The sequence below is a fragment of the Microcaecilia unicolor genome, chromosome 1 (genome assembly GCF_901765095.1).
Source record: "Microcaecilia unicolor chromosome 1, aMicUni1.1, whole genome shotgun sequence".
NCBI classification, from domain to species: Eukaryota; Metazoa; Chordata; class Amphibia; order Gymnophiona; family Siphonopidae; genus Microcaecilia; species Microcaecilia unicolor.
In genome coordinates this window covers 711,576,582-711,597,091 of record NC_044031.1, presented here as the reverse complement: position 1 = coordinate 711,597,091, position 20,510 = coordinate 711,576,582, and the positions used below count along the sequence as shown (strand labels likewise).

The following is a 20,510-nucleotide window of genomic DNA, read 5'->3' as shown; positions in this document are numbered from 1 at the left end:
TCTGTCTGGGGGGGGGGGGGGTGGTGGTGATGGTTGGGTAGGCTGGAGGTCCACCAGACCTCCAGACCACATTGGTGTTTGACAGATCTGGGCTTTCTTTTTGACAGCCTGGACCTGTCCAAGAACTCCTCCCACAGAAGTACCCCTATGATCAGAGCTAATAGCAAGCCTAAATTTGCATGCTATTAGGTCTGATCATAGGGGCATTATTGCCCCGTGCGGTTCTGGTGCTAATTTTAGAGTACTGTTTGGAACAGCGCAGGGCTTCTGATCATTGGGCTGTGAGTGCGTGGCTTCTACTGTGAATGCAATACCATGCCATACAGAAAGCTAATGGATGCAAATTTTATGCACTGAAAACTTGTGGCTAATGGGAGCCAGATACAACATGTTCACAAAAGTTTCACAGTAAGCACGGCTTTTGTGTACATGTTCAAATAAAAATAGGAAGTGAAAGCACACATCAGTGCCTGTTCTTCTGCACCTAAATATGAGCCCCACAAAAATGATTTACACACATTTTTGCAAGGCTCATATCTAGGTGCAGAACAGGCACAGATGTTCCCTTATACTTTCAGTTTTGTTCGGACACTCGCACACATCTGTTACCTCTTGTCTGCATTTGAAACTTGCAGGGACTTCCTTCTCATTGCAAAACAAGATGAAACTGGCAGTTAAATCTCTAAAAAGTGGCTTGAAATCCTCTCTGCAAAACCATGTATGCAACCCCATACCTAGCAACCCCTGCAGTAACCATACATCAAAAGCTCCTGCATGCTGCAGGATACTGAATGGCCTTACTAGCACTCATTTTAATGCAATGTGTGGCCATGTATTCCGTGCAAGTTAACACCAGATACCAAGTCACATGCATTTTGTATGTGACACACGCATTGGTCTCCCGACTTCAGCTCACATGCCAAGGCCCTTTCTTCTCACGCAATGAGAGGAGGCGACTTTGGTGTCCGGTCAGGCAGCAGCGATCCCCTAATCGCTGCTTTCTTTGCTGGCTCTGCGGTTTAAAATGGTGGCCGCAAACTTTCATGAGAATACTGCGAGAGGTTGCAGTCGCCATTTTAAACTGTGGATCCAATATAGGTAGCGGCGGCAGCAATGAAAGTGGGAAAGAGAGATTGGAGGGACATGATGGGCATGAGGAGGGTAGAAGGGGAGGTTGGCGGACATGCTGGGCATGAAGGAAGGTGGAAAAGGAGATCACACTGGGCAAGGAGGAAGTTGGGAAAAGGAGAGCAAGGTGACATTCTGGACACAGAGGAAGGTGGGAAGAGAGATTCGGGAGGAGGAAGGTGGGAGGGAAGATTGGGGAACATTCTGGATATGGTAGAAGGGGAGACTGGGGACATGCTGGGCACAGAAGAATGAGGGGAGATTGGGGAACATTCTAGGTACAGAGGGTGGAAAGTGAGATTGGGGACATGCAGGACATGGTGGAAGGGGAGATCAGGGGATGTGCTGGGCATGGAGTAATGTGGGAGAGGAAATAGGGGGATCATGCTGGGCATGAAGGTGGAAGGAAAGATCAGGGGGAGGTGCTAGAGAGGAAGGAAGGTGAAACTGGAGAACAGGGGAAGATGCTAGACAGGAGGGAAGGGAAGACAGGCAAGATGCCTGGCATCGATGGAAAGGAAATTGCAGAGAAGGGAGATGTTAGAAATGGGTGGGGGAAAGAGACGGAGAGCTAGATAGAAGCAGTAAAAAGAAGGAGCTGGAAGACTGGAGGATGAGAAAGAGGGATACAATTTGAGAGGCAAAAAAAATGTTTCAGAGGAAGCTGAGCTTGAAAAAAAAATCAATATCTGAGTGGAAGATAGAAGGAGAGAAGAACGTGGCAAATGGACAGGAGGCCCTGGACAGCGATCTAAGAGATAAGGAGTAGAGACTGGGACCACTATGCTTAGAAAAATAAAATCACCAGGCATAAAGGTAGAAAAATAATTTTATTTTCTGTTTATTGATTGCAATGTGTCAGTTTTGGGAATCGACACCTGCAATTCTATTTCTCTGGTGTTGTGCTGCATGTAGAGTCTGGCTTCTTGAGGTTTCAAGCTAATTGTTGTTTACATATTTCTACTCTTAGGGGCCCTTTTACTAAAGCTTAGCACAAGCTAACGGGAATTACCATGCGTTAAGTGCACTGTGGCCTATAGGTGTAAAGTAGGATGTGCAGCATTTAGCACGTGCTAATTCCATTAGCACTCACTAACCTTTATTTATTTTCTTTATTTGTTGCATTTGTATCCCACATTTTCCCACCTATTTGCAGGCTCAATGTGGCTTACATAGTACCGTGATGGCGAACGCCAGTTCCAGTATGAGTAATACAGAGTGGTAATTGATTTAAATCATGGTGAATTAGGTGGTTAAGGAGGAAGAATTAAGTGTCCTGTTCTGGTACAAGTTTTGTTGTGTTGCGGGTGTTTAGGTTGGATCGTTATAGTATGCCTTCTTGAACAAATTGGTCTTTAATGATTTCCGAAAGATTGTTAGTTCTTGCATTGTTTTCAAGACGTTTGATAGTGCATTCCATAGTTGTGTGCTTATGTAGGAGAAAGTGAAAGGGCCCTTAGTTTGTGGCCACTTATCCTGTATTTGGAGAGGGTTTATTTGTGTTTGCTTCTGTGACCAAGGCCAGATATTCTGTTAGTGTTGATTGTTTGTTGGGCCCTGTAGTAGTAGTAATCCAGCTTGTTCAATTTTGCAAATAAGTTTATTGATGCTGTGGGTTCACCACAATATTTACAATGCTGCCTTTTCCTAGGAAGGTCCTTGTTGGTGCTGTTATGGAATGGCAGGTTTGTGTCATACAGGTCCTGAGTGACTTTTGTAGGGTTTTATGTAAATTTATAATATGTTTGCTACTGGAGAGAGGTTATGCTGTTGTTACTGAGATGAAACCAGAATCAGACTGATGTGGACTGCATTTTCTTTGACCTTGTATAATTAGAAAGACTTCTTATTGATAAAGAAGCTAAGTGATGACTTATTGTGAGTTTGTTTGTGATATTCCAGGTTTGATGAGAATGTTAGTTTATTCTTAATTCCTTAGATTAATATGTTTGTTTTTCACCTAGTGGAGTAGCTAGTGGTTAGTGCAGTGGACTTTGATCCTGGGGAACTGAGTTCAATTCCCACTGCAGCTCCTTGTGACTCTGGGCAAGTCACCTAACCCTCTATTACCCCGGTACAAAATAAGTACCTGAATATATGTAAACTGCTTTGAATACAGTTGCAAAAACCTCAGAAAGGCGGTATATCAAGTCCCATTTCCCTTTCCCCTTTCTCATTGATATGGACTTTGTGTTGTGTGTCAAGCTCTTTGCAAGTACTGTGTAGTAGGAAAAAAAGAAGATTACCAAAGTTGGTCTTTCATTAAGGTGCGCTAGAATTTTTATCTCACACTAAAAAATCAACTGGCACTATAACTTTGCGATGCCCCTAGGAATATAACGGACATCTCAGTGTTTAGCACCAGCTGATTTTTAGTGCGAGATAACAATGCTAGCACATCTTAGTAAAAGACCCCCATAGGTAGGAAAAATAATTTTCTTTTATGATTAGAATATGTCAGTTTTTGGAATGTATATATGCTAGAGCTGGTTTAAGACTTGTCAAGGACCCTTGAGAGAAATCTCACTCATTGGCCTTTAAATCTCCAGCGTTGCGGTGGTAAATCTCCAGCTCTGGGATGGGTCACCCTTGGCGTCTCTGTAACACCCATGCTCAATCCCTCCCTGCATTGCTTAGTGTATAAAACCCATGTACAATCCCTAGTAACCTCATGGCTAGGCCCCAAACTGTTGCTGTGACTGATTCCATTAGACTTGAAAAACGTCACACCATCAGGTCTACCTTAATTAGAGCAGAGCCTTCATGTCTCTGGCTAAAGTTGCCAAGCGCTGTAATAGCATAAGCTAGCTAAATGAGAAAAAGGACTTGAAAAACAGGACCAGAGGAATACCTTTGTGGTTGGATGCGCTAAACAAATCAATCTCATGTTTCACACCTGAGCTTTCTAGTTGCTGATGATAGTGGGACCATGGACCCATTGGTCCAGTTCATTCCACTGCCTATGCCTAAAAACATGGCTGATGTATTGCATAGATATATGCAGCTACATTCAGTAAATGGTGCTTAAAAATTGGCACTGAAAAAAAGCATTGAGTGCTGATTTTGGTGCCCAGATTTTGGTGCCAGGACTTATGCCTACTGAAACCAGGTGTAATTCCGGGTGCCCAATTTGGGTGCACATCTCTGGTATACTATAACACTGCATGCAAATTTTAGGAACACCCCTGATCCAACCAGACACATCCCATGGCCACACCCCCTTTTGGGATGAACACGATGGGATCTGGGTGCAAGATGTATGTGGAAATCCAAATTGGCATCAATTAGTGCCAATTAACTCAATTATTGGCATTAATTGGCTCATTAGCCAATTTAGTTGGGCACACATCTTGGATTGGTGCCCAAATGTATAGAATTGGGGGGGGGGGGGTTAATATGCAATCATATAACCTCTTTTGAGAGTCATGAGACAAACTCCTTTGGATATTATCACTAAACTATATAAATTCAGTTGCTATATATTTCTCCTTGTATGATCATAGTGTTATACATGCATCTCTTTCTCTCTCTCTCCTCAAATATATCTCTATCTAGAGATCTTTCTATTTATATATGTGTGTTTGTGTGTGCATATATACTAATATATTACAAATACAGAATAATAATGAAGCACACAAATGACCAATAAGGAACACTTAAGAAGTATTGCTACTGGAAATCAATAGTTTTAGTGTCAAAGTGATTGTGTATGTATGTAGTGGGGGATGGGGGTTCAATACACTGGGATCATTAGGACAGTCAACAGTTAATTCAAGTTTTAGGATGCAAATGGAGAACTGATCTGTGTTCAGAGATTTGCTTTATTTTATTTTGTGACATATGTTTTTCTCTTCTATTTGTTGTTGGTTTAGTTGTTTTATTCTTTTTAGTATATAGTAAATTTTGTTCTGTACTGCTGGAATCTTTTTTGGGTCCAGAGCTAATAGCACAGAATATTTTTGGAGGTCTGTTAGATCTTGTAGTATAAAATAATCTGAATTTATAAAAACTAATTACTTATCCACTCTGCACAAAAACAATGCACATAATGATGATATAGTAATCACTATAATCACTTTGTTAGAACACATTGAAAATCCACAATTTTCAGTGTGTTCTATTAAACTTGAACTGCTGTGGTTAAACATTTCTGGGTATTACAGGTTAATTGGAATGAGGACTTTGCATTTTAAATATTTTCTGTCTTTCACAGAATTAATAAATGCAAAGAATATTATATTACACAATTATAGAATATCAGTGTATTATTTATGTGTTGTGATACTCTTATGCTGATGCACAAAGACCACACAGGTCCCTTTTCTTGTAACATTTATCCCATAGGAGTCAACTTTTCAAAATTATTGGGGGTGCTAAAGCCCAATGGAAATAACCCCTCCCTGGACACATACATGGCATTTTCTCAATATTGGGGGTGCTCAAGCATCCACAGCACCCACAAAGCTGGCTCCTAGGCAGTATGAATTTGCAGAGCTACCAATTAACTCCAAGTCATGATTGATATGAAGGGCTAATATGGTCTTTATCTGCCTACATTTTTCTCTGTTTCTCATTTATAACTTGATTGCAGAAGCCAGTCCAATAGGGTACAAATTTGTGCTGGATAGAGCCTCCCCTCTGAATATATGTCATAGGAGAGGGGGCACTAATTTTAGATGCCAGTGCTACTGTGAACATTAAAAACTGTGGGATAAAATAATCTCCCACCCCCCCCCCCCCCCAATTTAAAAAGGGTCCGGAAGCCTACAGAACTGTTCTCATGAAGTAGGCAGTTTTGTAAAGAAAATCTCAAATTTTGGAGGCACTCTTTTCCAAAATGGAGGTAAAGTGTGTGACTAAATTTATTCCTGTTTTTTAAAGATCAACACATTTTCCAGCAGGTGTAAATTATTTCCCTCTAAATGTTATTGTGCAACCTACTTTGTCCATTTTGCCTTTTACAATTAAAATCAAAGTCCACCAGTAATATAAGCTGTTCCAACACAAATTGTGACCTCTAGTAAATAGACTTTTATTCCCAGCCCCAACAGGGCTAGTATTCCCTTATAAATTAAGTCCAGTACTTGCTGAAAATAAGTCTCCCTAAGATTGCTGGTAAACTGAAATTGTTGAAATTTAAAAAGCAGTTTCCCGAAAGAGTATCAGTATATTATTGGACTTAATATGCTAGATAAGACTCTCCTATGCCTCATGTTACATTACTTTATGACAAAAAAAAAATGTTGAACTGATTGGAGCGGCTGGACTGACTGCTAAGACATCACTAGGTGAGAACAGATTTACCCCATAAATGAGGTTACAGAGAAATGCAGTTACTATAATGCAGGAATAAGTGTAACGACAGTAGAGCAGCTACAGAAAAAAAAGATGTATGGAAATAAATTTGTTGCACTGTTAGCCATGTGGAACCCCATTGACTTGACCTACTATGAACTACTATGGGTTTCGTGCTAGCCCGAGTGGCTTTACTGTGAGTGTAAGTCCATGACGAATTAAAATATCTGGTACTTCAAAAGAGCAACCAAAAGGTCAAGGTAAGAATTAAAATATCTCACATTTTTCTCAACTAACTCCACACATTGCCTAACGGACTTTGCACTTTTAAACTCTATGCTTGTTTTTCGCCTTACAATTAGCCACTTTAAAGGCTAAAGCTAAACTGAAAATGTGCCTAACTTTACTGTCTTGTCGCCTATTACACAGTAGAATTCTGAAACTGAGCAGTTCGATTAGCTGACGGATAATCATGGTCATAAAAACCACTGGATTTGCACAAGTGCGCTCATTCCCAGTATGGAAATTAGGTTCTTCTAAAAGTTCAGGAAAAGCTACCGGACTTTCAGTCTTTTTGCTTTCAACTGACGGGAGGCATTTGGAAGAAAACTATATTACCCCCCCCCCCCCCCCCCCCCACACACACACACACACATATGCTTTAGTATTAACAATTAACTTTTTTCTTTCGTATCTAAGCTTGGCTATTTTTGACCTATAACACAAACCAATCCAAAAACATGCAGTTATTTTGGAAATATGCATACTTTTTTTTTAAATAGCTGTACCCGGCACGGATAGTTAGAAAGACTGTCTATTAAGTGATGACTTTAAAGTTAAAAAGTTTCAGCATTTTGATTGGTTAAGTACCCTTACACGAAATACTTTCAACTGCAGGGAACAGAAAGGGGGCGCCAACCAGTGGTTAAAGCAATTTAAATGAAATAAAACAAAGGTTTCATGGTAAGTGTCCAAAAAGCATTAGCATTTATTCTGAATATTTATTTGATAGTATCAATTTTGAATTCATGCATTTTAAGCAGGATTTTCGTTGCATCTTTTAAACGGTCACTAATCAGATTCTGGTGAATTTCGTTTGGCACGTTGTAGGACCATGGCATGGCCGACCTTCACACAAAATTTGAACCTGATCGATCCAGGTTAGGGAATTTTATGGTGCTTCCGATCAGTCAGATAAATTAAACAACTACACGTGCGCTTTTCAGATTTTGTTGAAAGGTGATGGAAATAAACACATTTGAAGTTCTAATTGTTAAGATGACGTTTTCACCCTATGGGAACGGATTTGATGAATACAGCAGGCAGGAGCAAATCAGAGAGAGAGGTAGTCATTGTATTTCGTCATCTTTCTGGGTATTTATACATGAAATTCGCAGCCTCAGTTATTTTACTTGTTGATATATTTAACATAAAAATATGAATAATTAGGTGTCGGTAGACATGTATTATCAATTATAATAACTTACAGCTAGACAAAAAATATATTATGTAAAATAATAGGTTCACACAAAAAGTGCATGACCTGGTTTGCAAATAAATCGGCCACCCTCTGTGTGACTTGATGTTTACATATCATTTTAGATGGCATTTCTAAGCTCAAATATTTTCTTTCGTCGGAAAACTGAGTTTTAATATATAAAACAATGTTGTTTTAAAGGAAAGTGCATCTTCTATATTTGAAAACAATATTTAGATAAATGAACAGAAGGTTAATGATCACCTCCAGCAGTTAAAGTTTTTACACGTCACTCATTTGAGAATTCATTAAGCTTCTCCCTTGAAATAATGTAGAAGCTATTGTTCAGAGCAGTGTGACGACCAACTTAGATGAAGTACGAACTGGTTGATTCATGCAGTGTGTGATGCCATCCATCATGGTGTTAATTTGTAATGCTCGTTTTTATTTGGAAAACAAACGTGCTGAAATATACCAGGGTTGTCCAACGTCGGTGTTGCAATCCAGTTGGGTTTTCAGGATTTCCCCCAAAGAATATGCATGAATCTATTTGCATGCGCTGCCTCCATTATGTGGGGGAAATCTTGAAAACCCGACCTGGCGAGGTCCAAGGTTGGACACCCCTGTATTGTACAGAGAGTAGTATACAAACAGTGGTTCTCAACCCAGTCTTGGGTCACACCCAACTAGACAGGTCCCATCGAATATGCATGAGATAAATTTGCACGCACAACCTCCCTTGTATGCAAATCTTTCTCTGTCATATGACTAGTTGGGATGGTGTGACCCAAGACTGGGTTGAGAACCACTGTTTGTATACTACACTTTTCAAAGTGGTATGTCAAGTCTTATTAAACTTGAAGCTTGGTCTAAAATAATCTGTAGCTGTTGGGCAGCCTTCCATAAGAATTCCCCTATAGATCCAGTATGGTGGAAAAGCATGAGTGCAAAGGGTCTTTCCTATAAAGAGGATTTTTTTTTTGGGGGGGGGGGGCTATGAGAATTCCTTCACAATTTTGAAATGACATTCCAGGCTGTCCTTTCAGTTTTTGCCAAGGAAGGGACTCCTGGGACACTAGAGCTTCTTGGAACCTCCCCAGATCTACCAAACTGTAGATGTATAGCAAAAACAGCAACAAAATCCCAAAAGAAAGACAAGCAAGGGGCAAGGCTTTTCCCGAGAACCCCCTAGCAACTGGGGGCAGGGAGGCCCCCACTCCTGAGCTGGTGCATTAGTGGGAGAAGTTTAGAATTAAAAATCTAGAGGCTGTTTGAGTTCAAACCACCGAGGGCGGGGAAAGGCCGGCTTGGGATTGGTGGGGTGATGCCCTGGGAGGAGCATTGAGGGTGGGATTAAGGAGCCCCCTCCCAGGATCGGATCTGGTTCCTGCTCTTTTCTCCACCCAACCACCTTTCATTTACTACCTGGTTGTTAGGGCGTATATTTAGGCCTTCTTTCTGTCGCAGTAAAGGGGAGGGGGGTGATGATTTGAGAATCTTAATTCTACTAGCTTGTAAAATTAAGTTATATTGTTGGGTCATTTGACTTAATAGTATATAGAGGTCCATGCTTGCTCCCTAAGCCCCAACTGAGCATGGTGGGGTTATGAGTGAGCTGTGTTTGGCGGGTAGGATTCATAGGACCTTTATTCAACTGACATATTTAAATTGTATACAGCTTGGATGTGAAATCCTTGATTGTTTTGTTTTCAATAAAGGGAAGCTGTGGGCTTTATTGTACCATATAGCAGTCTTGTTCTCATTTTTGTTTCCATTTGTAATGGTTTGTTTAGATACTTGTTGGTGTGTGTGGGTTGGGGGGGGGGGGGGAGTATTTTGCTAGGGGAAGGAGGGGTAATTTTAGCTCCCCTTAGTACACCAAAAAATCCCCAACAAAAGAAAACAAAAGCGAACACACAAAATCAGGCAGAAGGCGCTCTCACACCTGCAAATATTTCCAAATGAAAAGTGTATTCTCTGGATGATACAGTAATAAGAGCTATACTTTCCCTGTAGATTTGTGTTCGCTTTTCAAATTAATCTCTTGGATACCAAATTAGTGTTGCAAATTGACATCTTTGAAATATTGATTTTAAATCTTATATATATGTAAGTGGGTAGTGCTACCAGGCTGCCCAGTAGCAGAAACAGGACGCACGGAACTGTATCTCTATGTACACGTTGCTGGGTACCTTGAATTTTAGAGAGAAGGCACTTTGTAGGCTTATTAACAGCAATCAACGCTCTAGACTTGGGCTACTGAGCAACTGAACTGGACAAAAGAATCGCTGGAAAGGTATCCTCTGTTCACGCTCACTTTCAGTTTCCTTCTTTTTGGAGTCTCCATGAAAGGTTTGCATTTCCATACCGATTGCTAAAATTAGCCTTTTACGGCCGAAGGTCTTTCTCTATGGAGGTCTCTGAAAGAGCAAATCCAGATTGCTACGTGTCCTTTTAAGATCCTGAAAAGGTGACGTAGTATCATACAATGTAGATTACGCCCAGAGAGCAGGCAGAAAAGAGCATCAATATAGAATGAAAAATTGATGGACTGAATTTCACGGAGTAGGTTCTTCTGCAAGTGCGAATACCATTTGGATTGGGTGCTAAGCTAAATGTCAAGCCTGGCATAGTCTGGAGGGAAAGGTCACTGGCAGGGTAGCTGGCTGAACGGGCCCGTTACTACCGTGGGGAAGGGTTAACCCTGTGGATACTAAGACTCAGGCACAGACGGCTCCCCTGAGCTAGGGAAGTTAATGTAATGAAAGAATAATACATTTCTCTTATCAGCAGAATAATTCATTCAGAAAAAAAGAAGCAGATTTTCAAAGCATTCCCTAATAGGTTTTGCGGTAATGAACATTAATAAGGCGTTTATGAAAACAATCAACCATTAATTTCAGCTGAAATGTTATTCGAAAAATGTCTAGATATTGTAATTTTTTTTTGCTCTATATCGGAAAGTATATGTTCTATCACACCACCTGTAAGGTGAAATTATTGGAAGAATCCACTTGATATGCATTTAGTTAAGCCCATATTATTTCTGGCAAATTAACATATACTAGTTTAAGATTTTAAAAGCGTATATTTGTTTAAAGTATTTTTCATCTGTAGAAAGTTTAAAAGCATTTTAGGGATGCGTTCTTGAAATTTAAAGATACTGCAATTTAAGAGATAGCTAAGTGCAAAGGAGAATACATACATATATAACCGTACAGAGTACATACTGTAATATAATGTATGTGGGGGTCAGCATCTACAAATAGAATTATATTATATCTATCTCTAGCTATGCAATATCTGCCTACCTACAACTGATCGAGAGATATTTCATTAGTTCAGACACTGTTTTGGCACCGTTTACTCTGAGACAACACCAAGAAGGGGTTTCCAACATATTCTAATTCAAGCGGTTGTTTCCAGTATTGATCCATGTAAATAAATGGAGATTCAGGTCGACCAAATTGTCGTAAAAATACACTTCACACTTAAGAAACCTAGTTGAATCAATCGTTAGCTGGACATTTGAAACACAGACCGAACTCCACACTTCCTCGTTTGGGAGTTGCTAAAGATTTTAATTTCTTGGTAAATGGCTCCCCTGAAAAACTGCCGCGCAATGACCTGCTTATTTGTAAAATCCATTTTATAAACATTGGTTAAAAAAAAAGAAAAGAAAAAGAAAACCAACGAGGCCATCTCAATCTACGAAATGAAATGATACCACTCGACGTGATGCTTCTACAAAATTAAATTCTGTGTACTTCGAAACCAAAGAAGAAGAAAAGAAAATGGAAACGTTAGGTTATCTAAAAGAAACACACACACACAGAGGGTCATTTATTTATTTTGTCATATACATATAGGCCAAAACCCATAGTTCTTCCCTTAGGTTTGCCTTTTGAGCGGATCGGTGACCCTGACACCAACTAGCATTGACTGTCTCGCGCTCTCTGGGGACAAATTAATGGAGACCTATCAGTTAATTAACAAACCTTCACTCAAGGCATCACCATCATAATAAAGCTACTCTCAATACAATATCAATTCAGGGGGGATGAAAACCGAAACAGAAGTGAAACGCACTAAAATTTTAACAACTGGAAACCTTCTTGCACAGTAGTAAGCAGGAATCAATTTCTTGCAATATAGAGGACTATTAAGAAGCTGGATTTGCCACCACATGGAATATTCTTCTAAACAGAAAGTATCTGCCATTCACAGAGTGTTAACTGATTATGTTTCTAAAGTGTGTGCGTGCCTGTTTGTATGTTTGTGTGTGGTAGAGATGCATGCCTAGACAATAAATCCACACAATGCCAATGGCATACACACACTGCACACACGAATCTTAGATACACTTTGTAACATACTGATACAAATGACTATTACTGTGAACCTTATTCTTAGTCCCCCTCCCCCCCAAACACCTTAAAATAAACAATTTTCAGTGGCATTTTCTCTCGTGATACACCTTTGTAACTCCAAATTGCAAAGATTTATGCAACAACAACAAAAAGCTATTTAATTGGAAATGAACCGAATGTGAAGCAAATTAAGTAAGTTTTCCTTTTTAGAGCAAGACATAGAAACACAGGTGGGTTGAACTGGAGATACTCCGAATGGTAATTATACCGGGTCGTATTACTTCTTCATGCAGAGCTTCAATTTATAAATGTAACATAAATATTTCAGAGTAGTCTAATTGCATGTTAGGGTAATACTGATAACTAGAAACCCCCACACAAGAAACCCTGACATTCTTCTCCAAACACAAAGGCATAAAACCTTCACAGCACAACCCAATATTCTCAGTCGTGAACAGTCGGTTACAACCACTGAATACACCAGAGCAATGTGCAGGCAAATATTGTTGTTCATGCAGCGAAATTTTATTGAGGAAAAAAAAATGCTTGACAGATTGGTAAAACTGCTTTTAATCTTGAAATACAGGGTGCCTCAGTGGGATTTCCGATGTGAAAGTAGCAATGTGGGTCTGTCTATCTATTCATGGTATGTGTGTGTCCAGGGTGGTGTGTGTGTGTGTGTGTGTGTGGGGGGGGGGGGGGGGGTGTTTGAAACCGAATGTTGAGTTTACAGCAAAGCAATTTCAGACACAAAAGCTTGGACAAATTAGGTCCGCCTTTTCTCCCAGTCAGGATTTATTAGGGACCAACATACAAGTGCAATCAGGAGAGCGAGCGAGAGAGACTCTTACGTGTGATAGGTGCAACAACCGAAACGCTCGTTCGCGTGTGCATACTTGAGGTATGCAAATTAGATGTGCAACAACAATGAACAAGAGGCGCATAACTATTAATATTTGTGCCAAAGAGGAGGATTTTTACAAGACGTACTACTTACTCCTCTGCGCTCACATGTGATCCATGATTTCTAATATGTGCACATATTGTTCCTATGCTAGCATATTAATGTGTGTGTAAACAGTGGCACAGTAAGGCAGAGGATGATAGGTCAAAGATATGCAAAGTAAACAAGGGAAATGTAAATGTACGATAAAACTCTAGAATGCTAGATTGTATCTGAACAAAAAGCATTGAAGCTACTTTAGAGAGAGAGAGGGAGAGAGAGAGAGAGAGAGAGAGAGAGATGCATTGTTAAGCCTCACCTGCTAATCTGAGAGCCGACATTCTCTGAAATTCCGGCTCTTGCAGCCACTTCCACATTCTTCGGAAAGTCTCCCGGCCGGATTTGAGCTTGCTCCAGGGTTTGGGGTTCCTCAGAAGATCTGAGAGAGTCCCTTGTGATCGGCACAACACCCTCTGGGCGAAAATAGCCTGGGGAATGCTGTACCGTTTGAGCTCGGTGGTGATCCTCTGAGCTACTTCTTTGGTATTGATTTCTTCCATTTGCCCTGAATTACTTCCATTATTAACCTGTGATCCAGTCATAGAAGAAGGATTTTGCTCCCTGGTAGAGCCCAGAATCTGTCCATGAGTCTGGGCATTCAGATGGGCATGGGGGTGATGTGGAATCCCATTGATAGGCACCATGCCAGCAGATGGCGGGGTTAGATGTTGCTCACCATGTCTGGACAACATGGCTGGATGGTGGGCTTCAAATCCATTGGGGGTGAGCATTTTCTCGGTGGGCATGGTGGCACTGGGGTGCCCGTAGTGGGGCAGCCCTTGCTGTGAGTTGTGGATGCCCCCTAGCCCCGATCCAGATAAAGGAGAAAGGCTCTGCCCCATGCCGGTTACATCCTTATGGTAAGGGGTGTAGAGATTGTTCATAGAAGCTAGACTCCTTTCGTCCCTCATCAGAGTGAAGCTGCCGCTCACATTGCCCGGTATCCGCTGGTGGGGATGATGGTGATGATGGTGGTGGTGGTGGTGGTGATGAGGGAACTTATCCGAGACCGTGGAGATGGGAGGTAGAGGCTGCAAAGGGGTTAATGTGGTGTAGGTGCTGCTCATGCTCATCCCAGGGGGTGTCTCACAAGCCATAGTCATGGTGGGGTGCAGGGGTGCCGATAAAGCATGATCTGGAGGTCGGTGATGGTGGTGGTGGTAGTCGCCACTGTCCAGGATGGAAGCCATGCCCATAGAGCGAGAGTGTGCTGGCAAGTGATTGCTGCGATGGGCCACCGAGCTCCTGTGATGAGGGCTGCCGTTCATCAAATCAACCGTTGTTGGCACCGGCTCATGGCTCACCCCATGCAGATCGCCAATATTCTCCATCGTCAGCTGAGCATTCATTATTATTCGTGCAGGCTCGTGAACAAAACATCTATCTGATCTATTAGTGAAAGGTCCAAGGAAGTCTTCACATTTGACGGATGCAGGGTTTCTTGTTGTAATATTTATTATTATTTTTTTTTCGGTTTCTTTTGTTGTTGTTGTTCCTAAAATAATTTTAAGGCCCCCGTTCTTTTAAAACAGCATCTGCAGCCGTGATCGGAGTCTGATCGTGTCCCTCGCCATCTCTAGCCATGTCTCTTACTGTTCCAGTGTCTTTTGGCCACAGCTCTGTTGCTGCTGCAGCTGCCGAAGGAGAGAACGCGTGCGCACTCCGTGCCGTGCAAGCGCCACACCGCTTTGTGACATCACTATCCATATTAAGGGGGGGGGGGGGGGGGGAGGCATTTATTTACTCTTCGAGCTAGATCGCAAAGCCAGCGCCTGGGAAGCAAGAAAGCAGCAGTTTTCACTATGATCAAACTAAAAGCAAAACAAAACATAAAATTGCACCTTACACAGCCTTTCCTATACGAACATACTCCATAGTAAAGACGTCTTACGAGTACATAACAAAGGAACTTGTAGAATTCTATTTCTATTTAACCTTCAAAGTCACTGTGTTTGAGATTAAGAAATGCCCTTTTGGTTCTTGCATTTCTGGAATGACTATTTGCCAGGTATATTCCGAGTGCAATTATCTTGGCTTTTTCAATGTTAAAAGCAAAACAAGCACCCGAACGTAAATTAGAATTTATTAGTATATAAAAAAAAAACATCTTGCACAATCTTCTTTTACAGGCCGAGTAGAGCTGATCTGAGCATTAACAACAGTTGAATGCTATTACGAATCAAATATACATATTGAATAAAATAAGTGTTATATCACTGAGTAGGTAACCAAAGAAGAAAGCGAAAACAGCACAGGATACAGAGGTTTCCTCTCTCTCTTCCTAGCACACCTCTGCCAGATCTGAGAATGAGTCAGAAATCTTATTGCTGTAATTAAATCTCCTAGTCCCTCCCCTTTGATGACTTAGCATTTAGAGTGTGTGAGCTTCTTTAAATTGAATTTTAATATTAACTTCCGGGTTTCCCCTACTCAACACATCAGGGTACAAAATCGCAGCACCCTATTTAACCAACCAACAAAAGCCAAGCAGACGTGATCCAGATTAGCAGAATTCAGTGGTCAGCAGTCCAGCCTCGGCGCCCTTTAATCATGCAACTCGCTTCTCAAAACGCGACAGGTTTAGCAATCCCATTTTTTAATTCCCTCCCGCTCTTTCTTCCTTTTCTTTCTCTCAAAAAGATTAAACATATAAAAAGAGGGGAGGGCAAGATGTACTACATATCCGACTTCGGCACTTTAACACTTCTAAAAAACAAAAAAAAAAATACAAATAAGGTTAATCGGGGTAATTATATCCCGCCCCTCTTTGTTGTCGGTTTCACTAGGGAAGAAGGTAACGCTTTGCTGTGTGTGTAAGCGGACCTGTTGTTTTTAGAGCTAGAGTAGGATTTGAACTGGTAAATGAGCGGTGGATGTGTTGTTTAGACGCTCGAGTCTACACGATTTGTAAGGGTAGACGTGAAGGGAGGTTGTTCAGGGGATCCTGCTGACAACCTTTTGATGGTGGAAAAAAAAAGAAACCGCACGAGCTCTTTGCCTCGCTTTAGCACAGAAGTGCGTAGTTTAATAAACGTAGGTGTTATTAGTTCTTTTTAAAACTGAATACTTTCTACCCCGTACATGCAGCTGAGCAGGGAGGGAGGGGGGGGGGGGGGGGGGGGGGAGAGAGACTGAACAGGGGAGGGGCTTTAGGTTTCTCAAGAAAGGACAGATGTGTCCATTGTTTGTCCATTAACAAAAAGCAGCCAACTCCACCGAAATGGGGGCTTCACTGTCCTCAAACCAAACTGCGGGAGGACCAGACTCATGGCAGGTCGCATCTGTGAGGTAACCGTGTTTTAAACAGTACAAGTGATTTCAAAAGGCGACTGGGATCCTTAATAAAAGTACATTTGGTAACAGCACTGCAGAGGACAGAAAATATAAAATATATTTTTTGTATGATTAATAATATGCGTCTTGACATTCTCACCCCCCCCCAAAAAAAAATATTTAACAAAAAAGATTTTCTTTGAAAAATCTGTTTATATTTGAGCAAGACATAATTTAGTTTTAGAAAACTATTTACTATGCTACATTTTACTGATGCTCAAAAATCCACCTAGAGAAAATATATGTCGAATATAATCATTTTGCAGTTAAGGCTTCTAAACTATTATGATCATATTGATTCGCAGGTACATTTCCAGCATGTAAAAGAACAATGATGAAATTTGTCAACTAATAAAATTGCTAGCTTACCCCATTAATAAATTTGTGGCTGAATTCTGATTTACAATAGGAATATTTTAACGTCAAACAAATAAAGAATATGAATTCACCTTCTGGAGCAAGATCCAGGTCCTACAAAAATGGCATTAGTGGAATAGAGCTGAAACAGAAATACACTCATTTTGTTGCAGTTCTAATATACACATTTTGTGTAGTTTTGTACCATTTATTTGAAAGGACTTAAAAAAGTCTGATCAGAGAACAATAATATTGTTTTAAAGTTTGAATTAATTATGCATACATTTTATATATATAGCAATACATCTTATGACTCTCAATTAACTTTTGTGAACAATTCACCTAGTATACCAAAGCTATAATTGTTATAGCCAACTTTGATGAACAAAATGCGTTTGTGACTTTAACATCAACAATCCAATGTCTGCCATACACAAAAACATTGCATTTGAAATGCTGCTGTACTGTGCATTAGACACAAATCGAGGTCCTTGAATTGTACTTTAAATTCACTAAAATAGTGACTAGTACATACAATCAGTCTTTACATTATCATTCTTTTAATCTATTCCCCCAGAGGCCTGCTTTTGTAGGGGGTGTAAGCTTTGTTTCTGGTTAGTTTTTTTTTGTTTTGTTATGGATTTTTTTTTGGCCTTGTGAAAGGTGTTATTCTATGCTGTGATAAGATGACGAACAGGCCCCTTTTGCTACCCCTTGTGCTGGTGACAGCTTGCAGTGGTCAGTGGATGGAGAGTTCCCTTTTCCAAAGGGGAACATGTCAAAGGTGACGCTTGAAGACTCCAAAAGCCAACAGCTGCCAGTTGAGCAGATTAACTTTTCCAGACTTTCCCTGTTGAGCTTCTTGGAAACTTGCCTGGTGACAAAAACACATACATCTGTCATGGGTAATACCATTAAAAAAAAAAAAGTTTAAAAGGCTGTAACATAAGTGAAAATCCTCACCAAAGTCTTAACCCCCTCTTCCCCAATCAATGAATCTAAAAGGATCATCACTTCCACGGCAGAGAATATGCTGGTTTTCTTTGAATTATATAAATATATATATATCAAATGTATTTGTAAAACAACTTTGCCCCAAGTTTTTTTGTCTTTCAAACATCGACAATATTCTGTTTTAGTCTTCAGATTTGTATTTCATGAGGTCTATGCCAACAGCTTCTGACCTCCCCCCCCCCCCCCAGCTTTTTAACAGTTCCTATGTTTAACTGTTGGTTTAAGGTAGATACAAAATCGGTGGCATATTATAATCTCCAGGAATTTGGCCCGGTCTATGCATTTCAAGATCAATCTACTACTTTAAATATTTTTCCCCAGTTACTTCCCTAAAGATTTAACATAGTGCTATAAGATAATGAACCTTTTGGGGTGGGGCCCGTCCTTTTTAGGGGTGGGGCACCAAAATGAAAGCTAAAGTAAAATGTGGTAGGTTTTTTTTTAGTACAAGGTACGTCTGCCTAGTGGTCGATAGTTTTCATTCAGGCTTCTGCCTTTGCTTTGCAGAACGGGAAATTAGCATTTTGTTGAGATTCACTCAAGCAGCCGCTCGCTCGGCCCTTAGGCAACCCCACTTTGCCTATATTTTGTGAGTCCCAGTCAGTCCCAAAGAGGCACTAACTGTGTGTTTAGTAGGTAAGAGTTGCAATAAAATAAAATAACATACAAAAACAAAATAATAAGATCAACTAGTGAAAGAAAAGATGGGTGATAAAGGTCCCTCTTCCCTTTTAGTAAAATTAATTAGTATGTGTAATGTATTCTGAATAAGTGACCCGGGATGTTTGTTAATATGTAAGACACGTCTTCAAAGCCCATTGCTGTATACCTTAACTTTATCTCCTTGAAGCGGTTATTATTAACAGAGGAAGCACAGTACTCAAATGAGTTTATCTAGTCATTATTAACACTCAGGATCACGCACTGAGTGATGTACAAAGCTTCTTTTAGATTGTAAGCTCCTTGAGCAGGGACTGTCCTTCTATGTTTGAATTGTACAGCGCTGCGTAACCCTGGTAGCGCTTTAGAAATGTTAAATAGTAGTAAGTAATTAGCTACTTCTGTCACTTCATCTATTTCAAGTTCTAAGGCATTTATATGATCAGGGAGAAACGTAGAAAAATCAAGATGGAATTACTCAAATTTGTTTCTATTAATACTATTGGTTTTGTTGTGGTTGTTCCGGAGGTTTTACAGTCTCCTGTTCACATTTAAAATCCGCAGTACCTGGACCACATTAGATAATGCTAAAAGGCAGGAAGAACCCTAGCAATAAGAGTAATGAAAATCACAAGAAAGAAAAAAAAAAGAGATTTAGGGGCATCAGTTATTTTGAAATGCTTTGTTTTTTCCCCCCCGAAAACGCTGTAGGACTAGGTTAATCAGGATTATTTATTTATTTATTTATTTATTTTCGTTTTTGCTTGTACAGCTACTTCCAATTTCAAATGCTCCTCTACTTGGTTTTTTTTTTTTCCCTGAGTTGTCTGTCTGTTGGTGCCTTCCACACACAAAACCGCAATGTTTTATAATGAAGGAACTTATGTAGGCATGCAAAACACTTTAAATAATTTAACATTGGATTTCGGGAAAAAAAAATAGCTTTCTTAAATCATCCTCCACAATATAAATTGCAGACTTATAGTATTGCCCTGGTAACTCTAAATTTTTAAAGTAGCAATATTCAAAGAGACATAGATGCCTGTATTAATTATTTATCCACTGATGCCTTTTTTCGTTTCTAACTTATTATTAATTAGGCGCCTCTAGTCTTTCGCAGAGAGCTCCGCAGAGCCAGCTGCAGCTTTAAATATGAATTAAAAGCAAATTCAGGCTACTGTAATGCGAAAATTATTCCATGTCTTGCATGGCAGAGATGAATAGCTGTATGGATCAATACTGTGAAGCTATGCTCCAAATGACAGGGTTATTGATAGCCCATATTAATGATGTTAATGATGGAAAAAGGAAAACAAAAACTAAATCAGCTTATAAACTTTTTAGCTGATAAATATCCTGCAATAAAACTGAGAGGGACATGGTTTCTAGAAGATGCGGAGTAAAAGGAGAATAAATATTACAGTAGCCAATTTACTTTTGAGATCACTCCACTGCAGCCCCATCTTCAACTCTCCACTAACATCAGATCACATTAGAAGTTGCTATAAGTGAAACTTTTTAAAGTTTAATATGTCATAATTGCTCTTCAAATACTTTTTTTTTTCAGAATTAGAAGATCAGAGGGAGGCAGCCAATGGCGACCACCAAGTGTAAGTTTAATTCTATGTGGGAAAGAGAAAACGTAAGACTTGAAAAGTGTTTTCTCCTAAGATCAACCTGGTACGGGATATTTTGGATCACTTTAGTATTTTTGGAACTGAAATTGCTAAAGTTAAGTAATTTAAATTAAATGAACATTTATTGCTCGCCTTAAGTAAAACGTTTCAAAAATATAAACCCAAACTTAATAAAATAGTAACATTCAAACCGTAATTCAAACAAACTAAACTATCTATCTATCTAAATAATATGT

General features: G+C 40.0%; 1 protein-coding gene across 1 annotated transcript in view; it reads right to left on the bottom strand.

The window, feature by feature from the left end:
- Positions 1 to 14,622, bottom strand: part of ONECUT1 (one cut homeobox 1) — an 89,512-nt gene extending 74,890 nt beyond the window's left edge. Inside the window, exon 1 of the mRNA XM_030189244.1 lies at positions 13,533 to 14,622. Coding sequence (XP_030045104.1) covers positions 13,533 to 14,622 — 1,090 coding nt within the window. The remainder of the gene's footprint in view (positions 1 to 13,532) is intronic.
- Between the last annotated feature and the right edge of the window lie 5,888 nt (positions 14,623 to 20,510).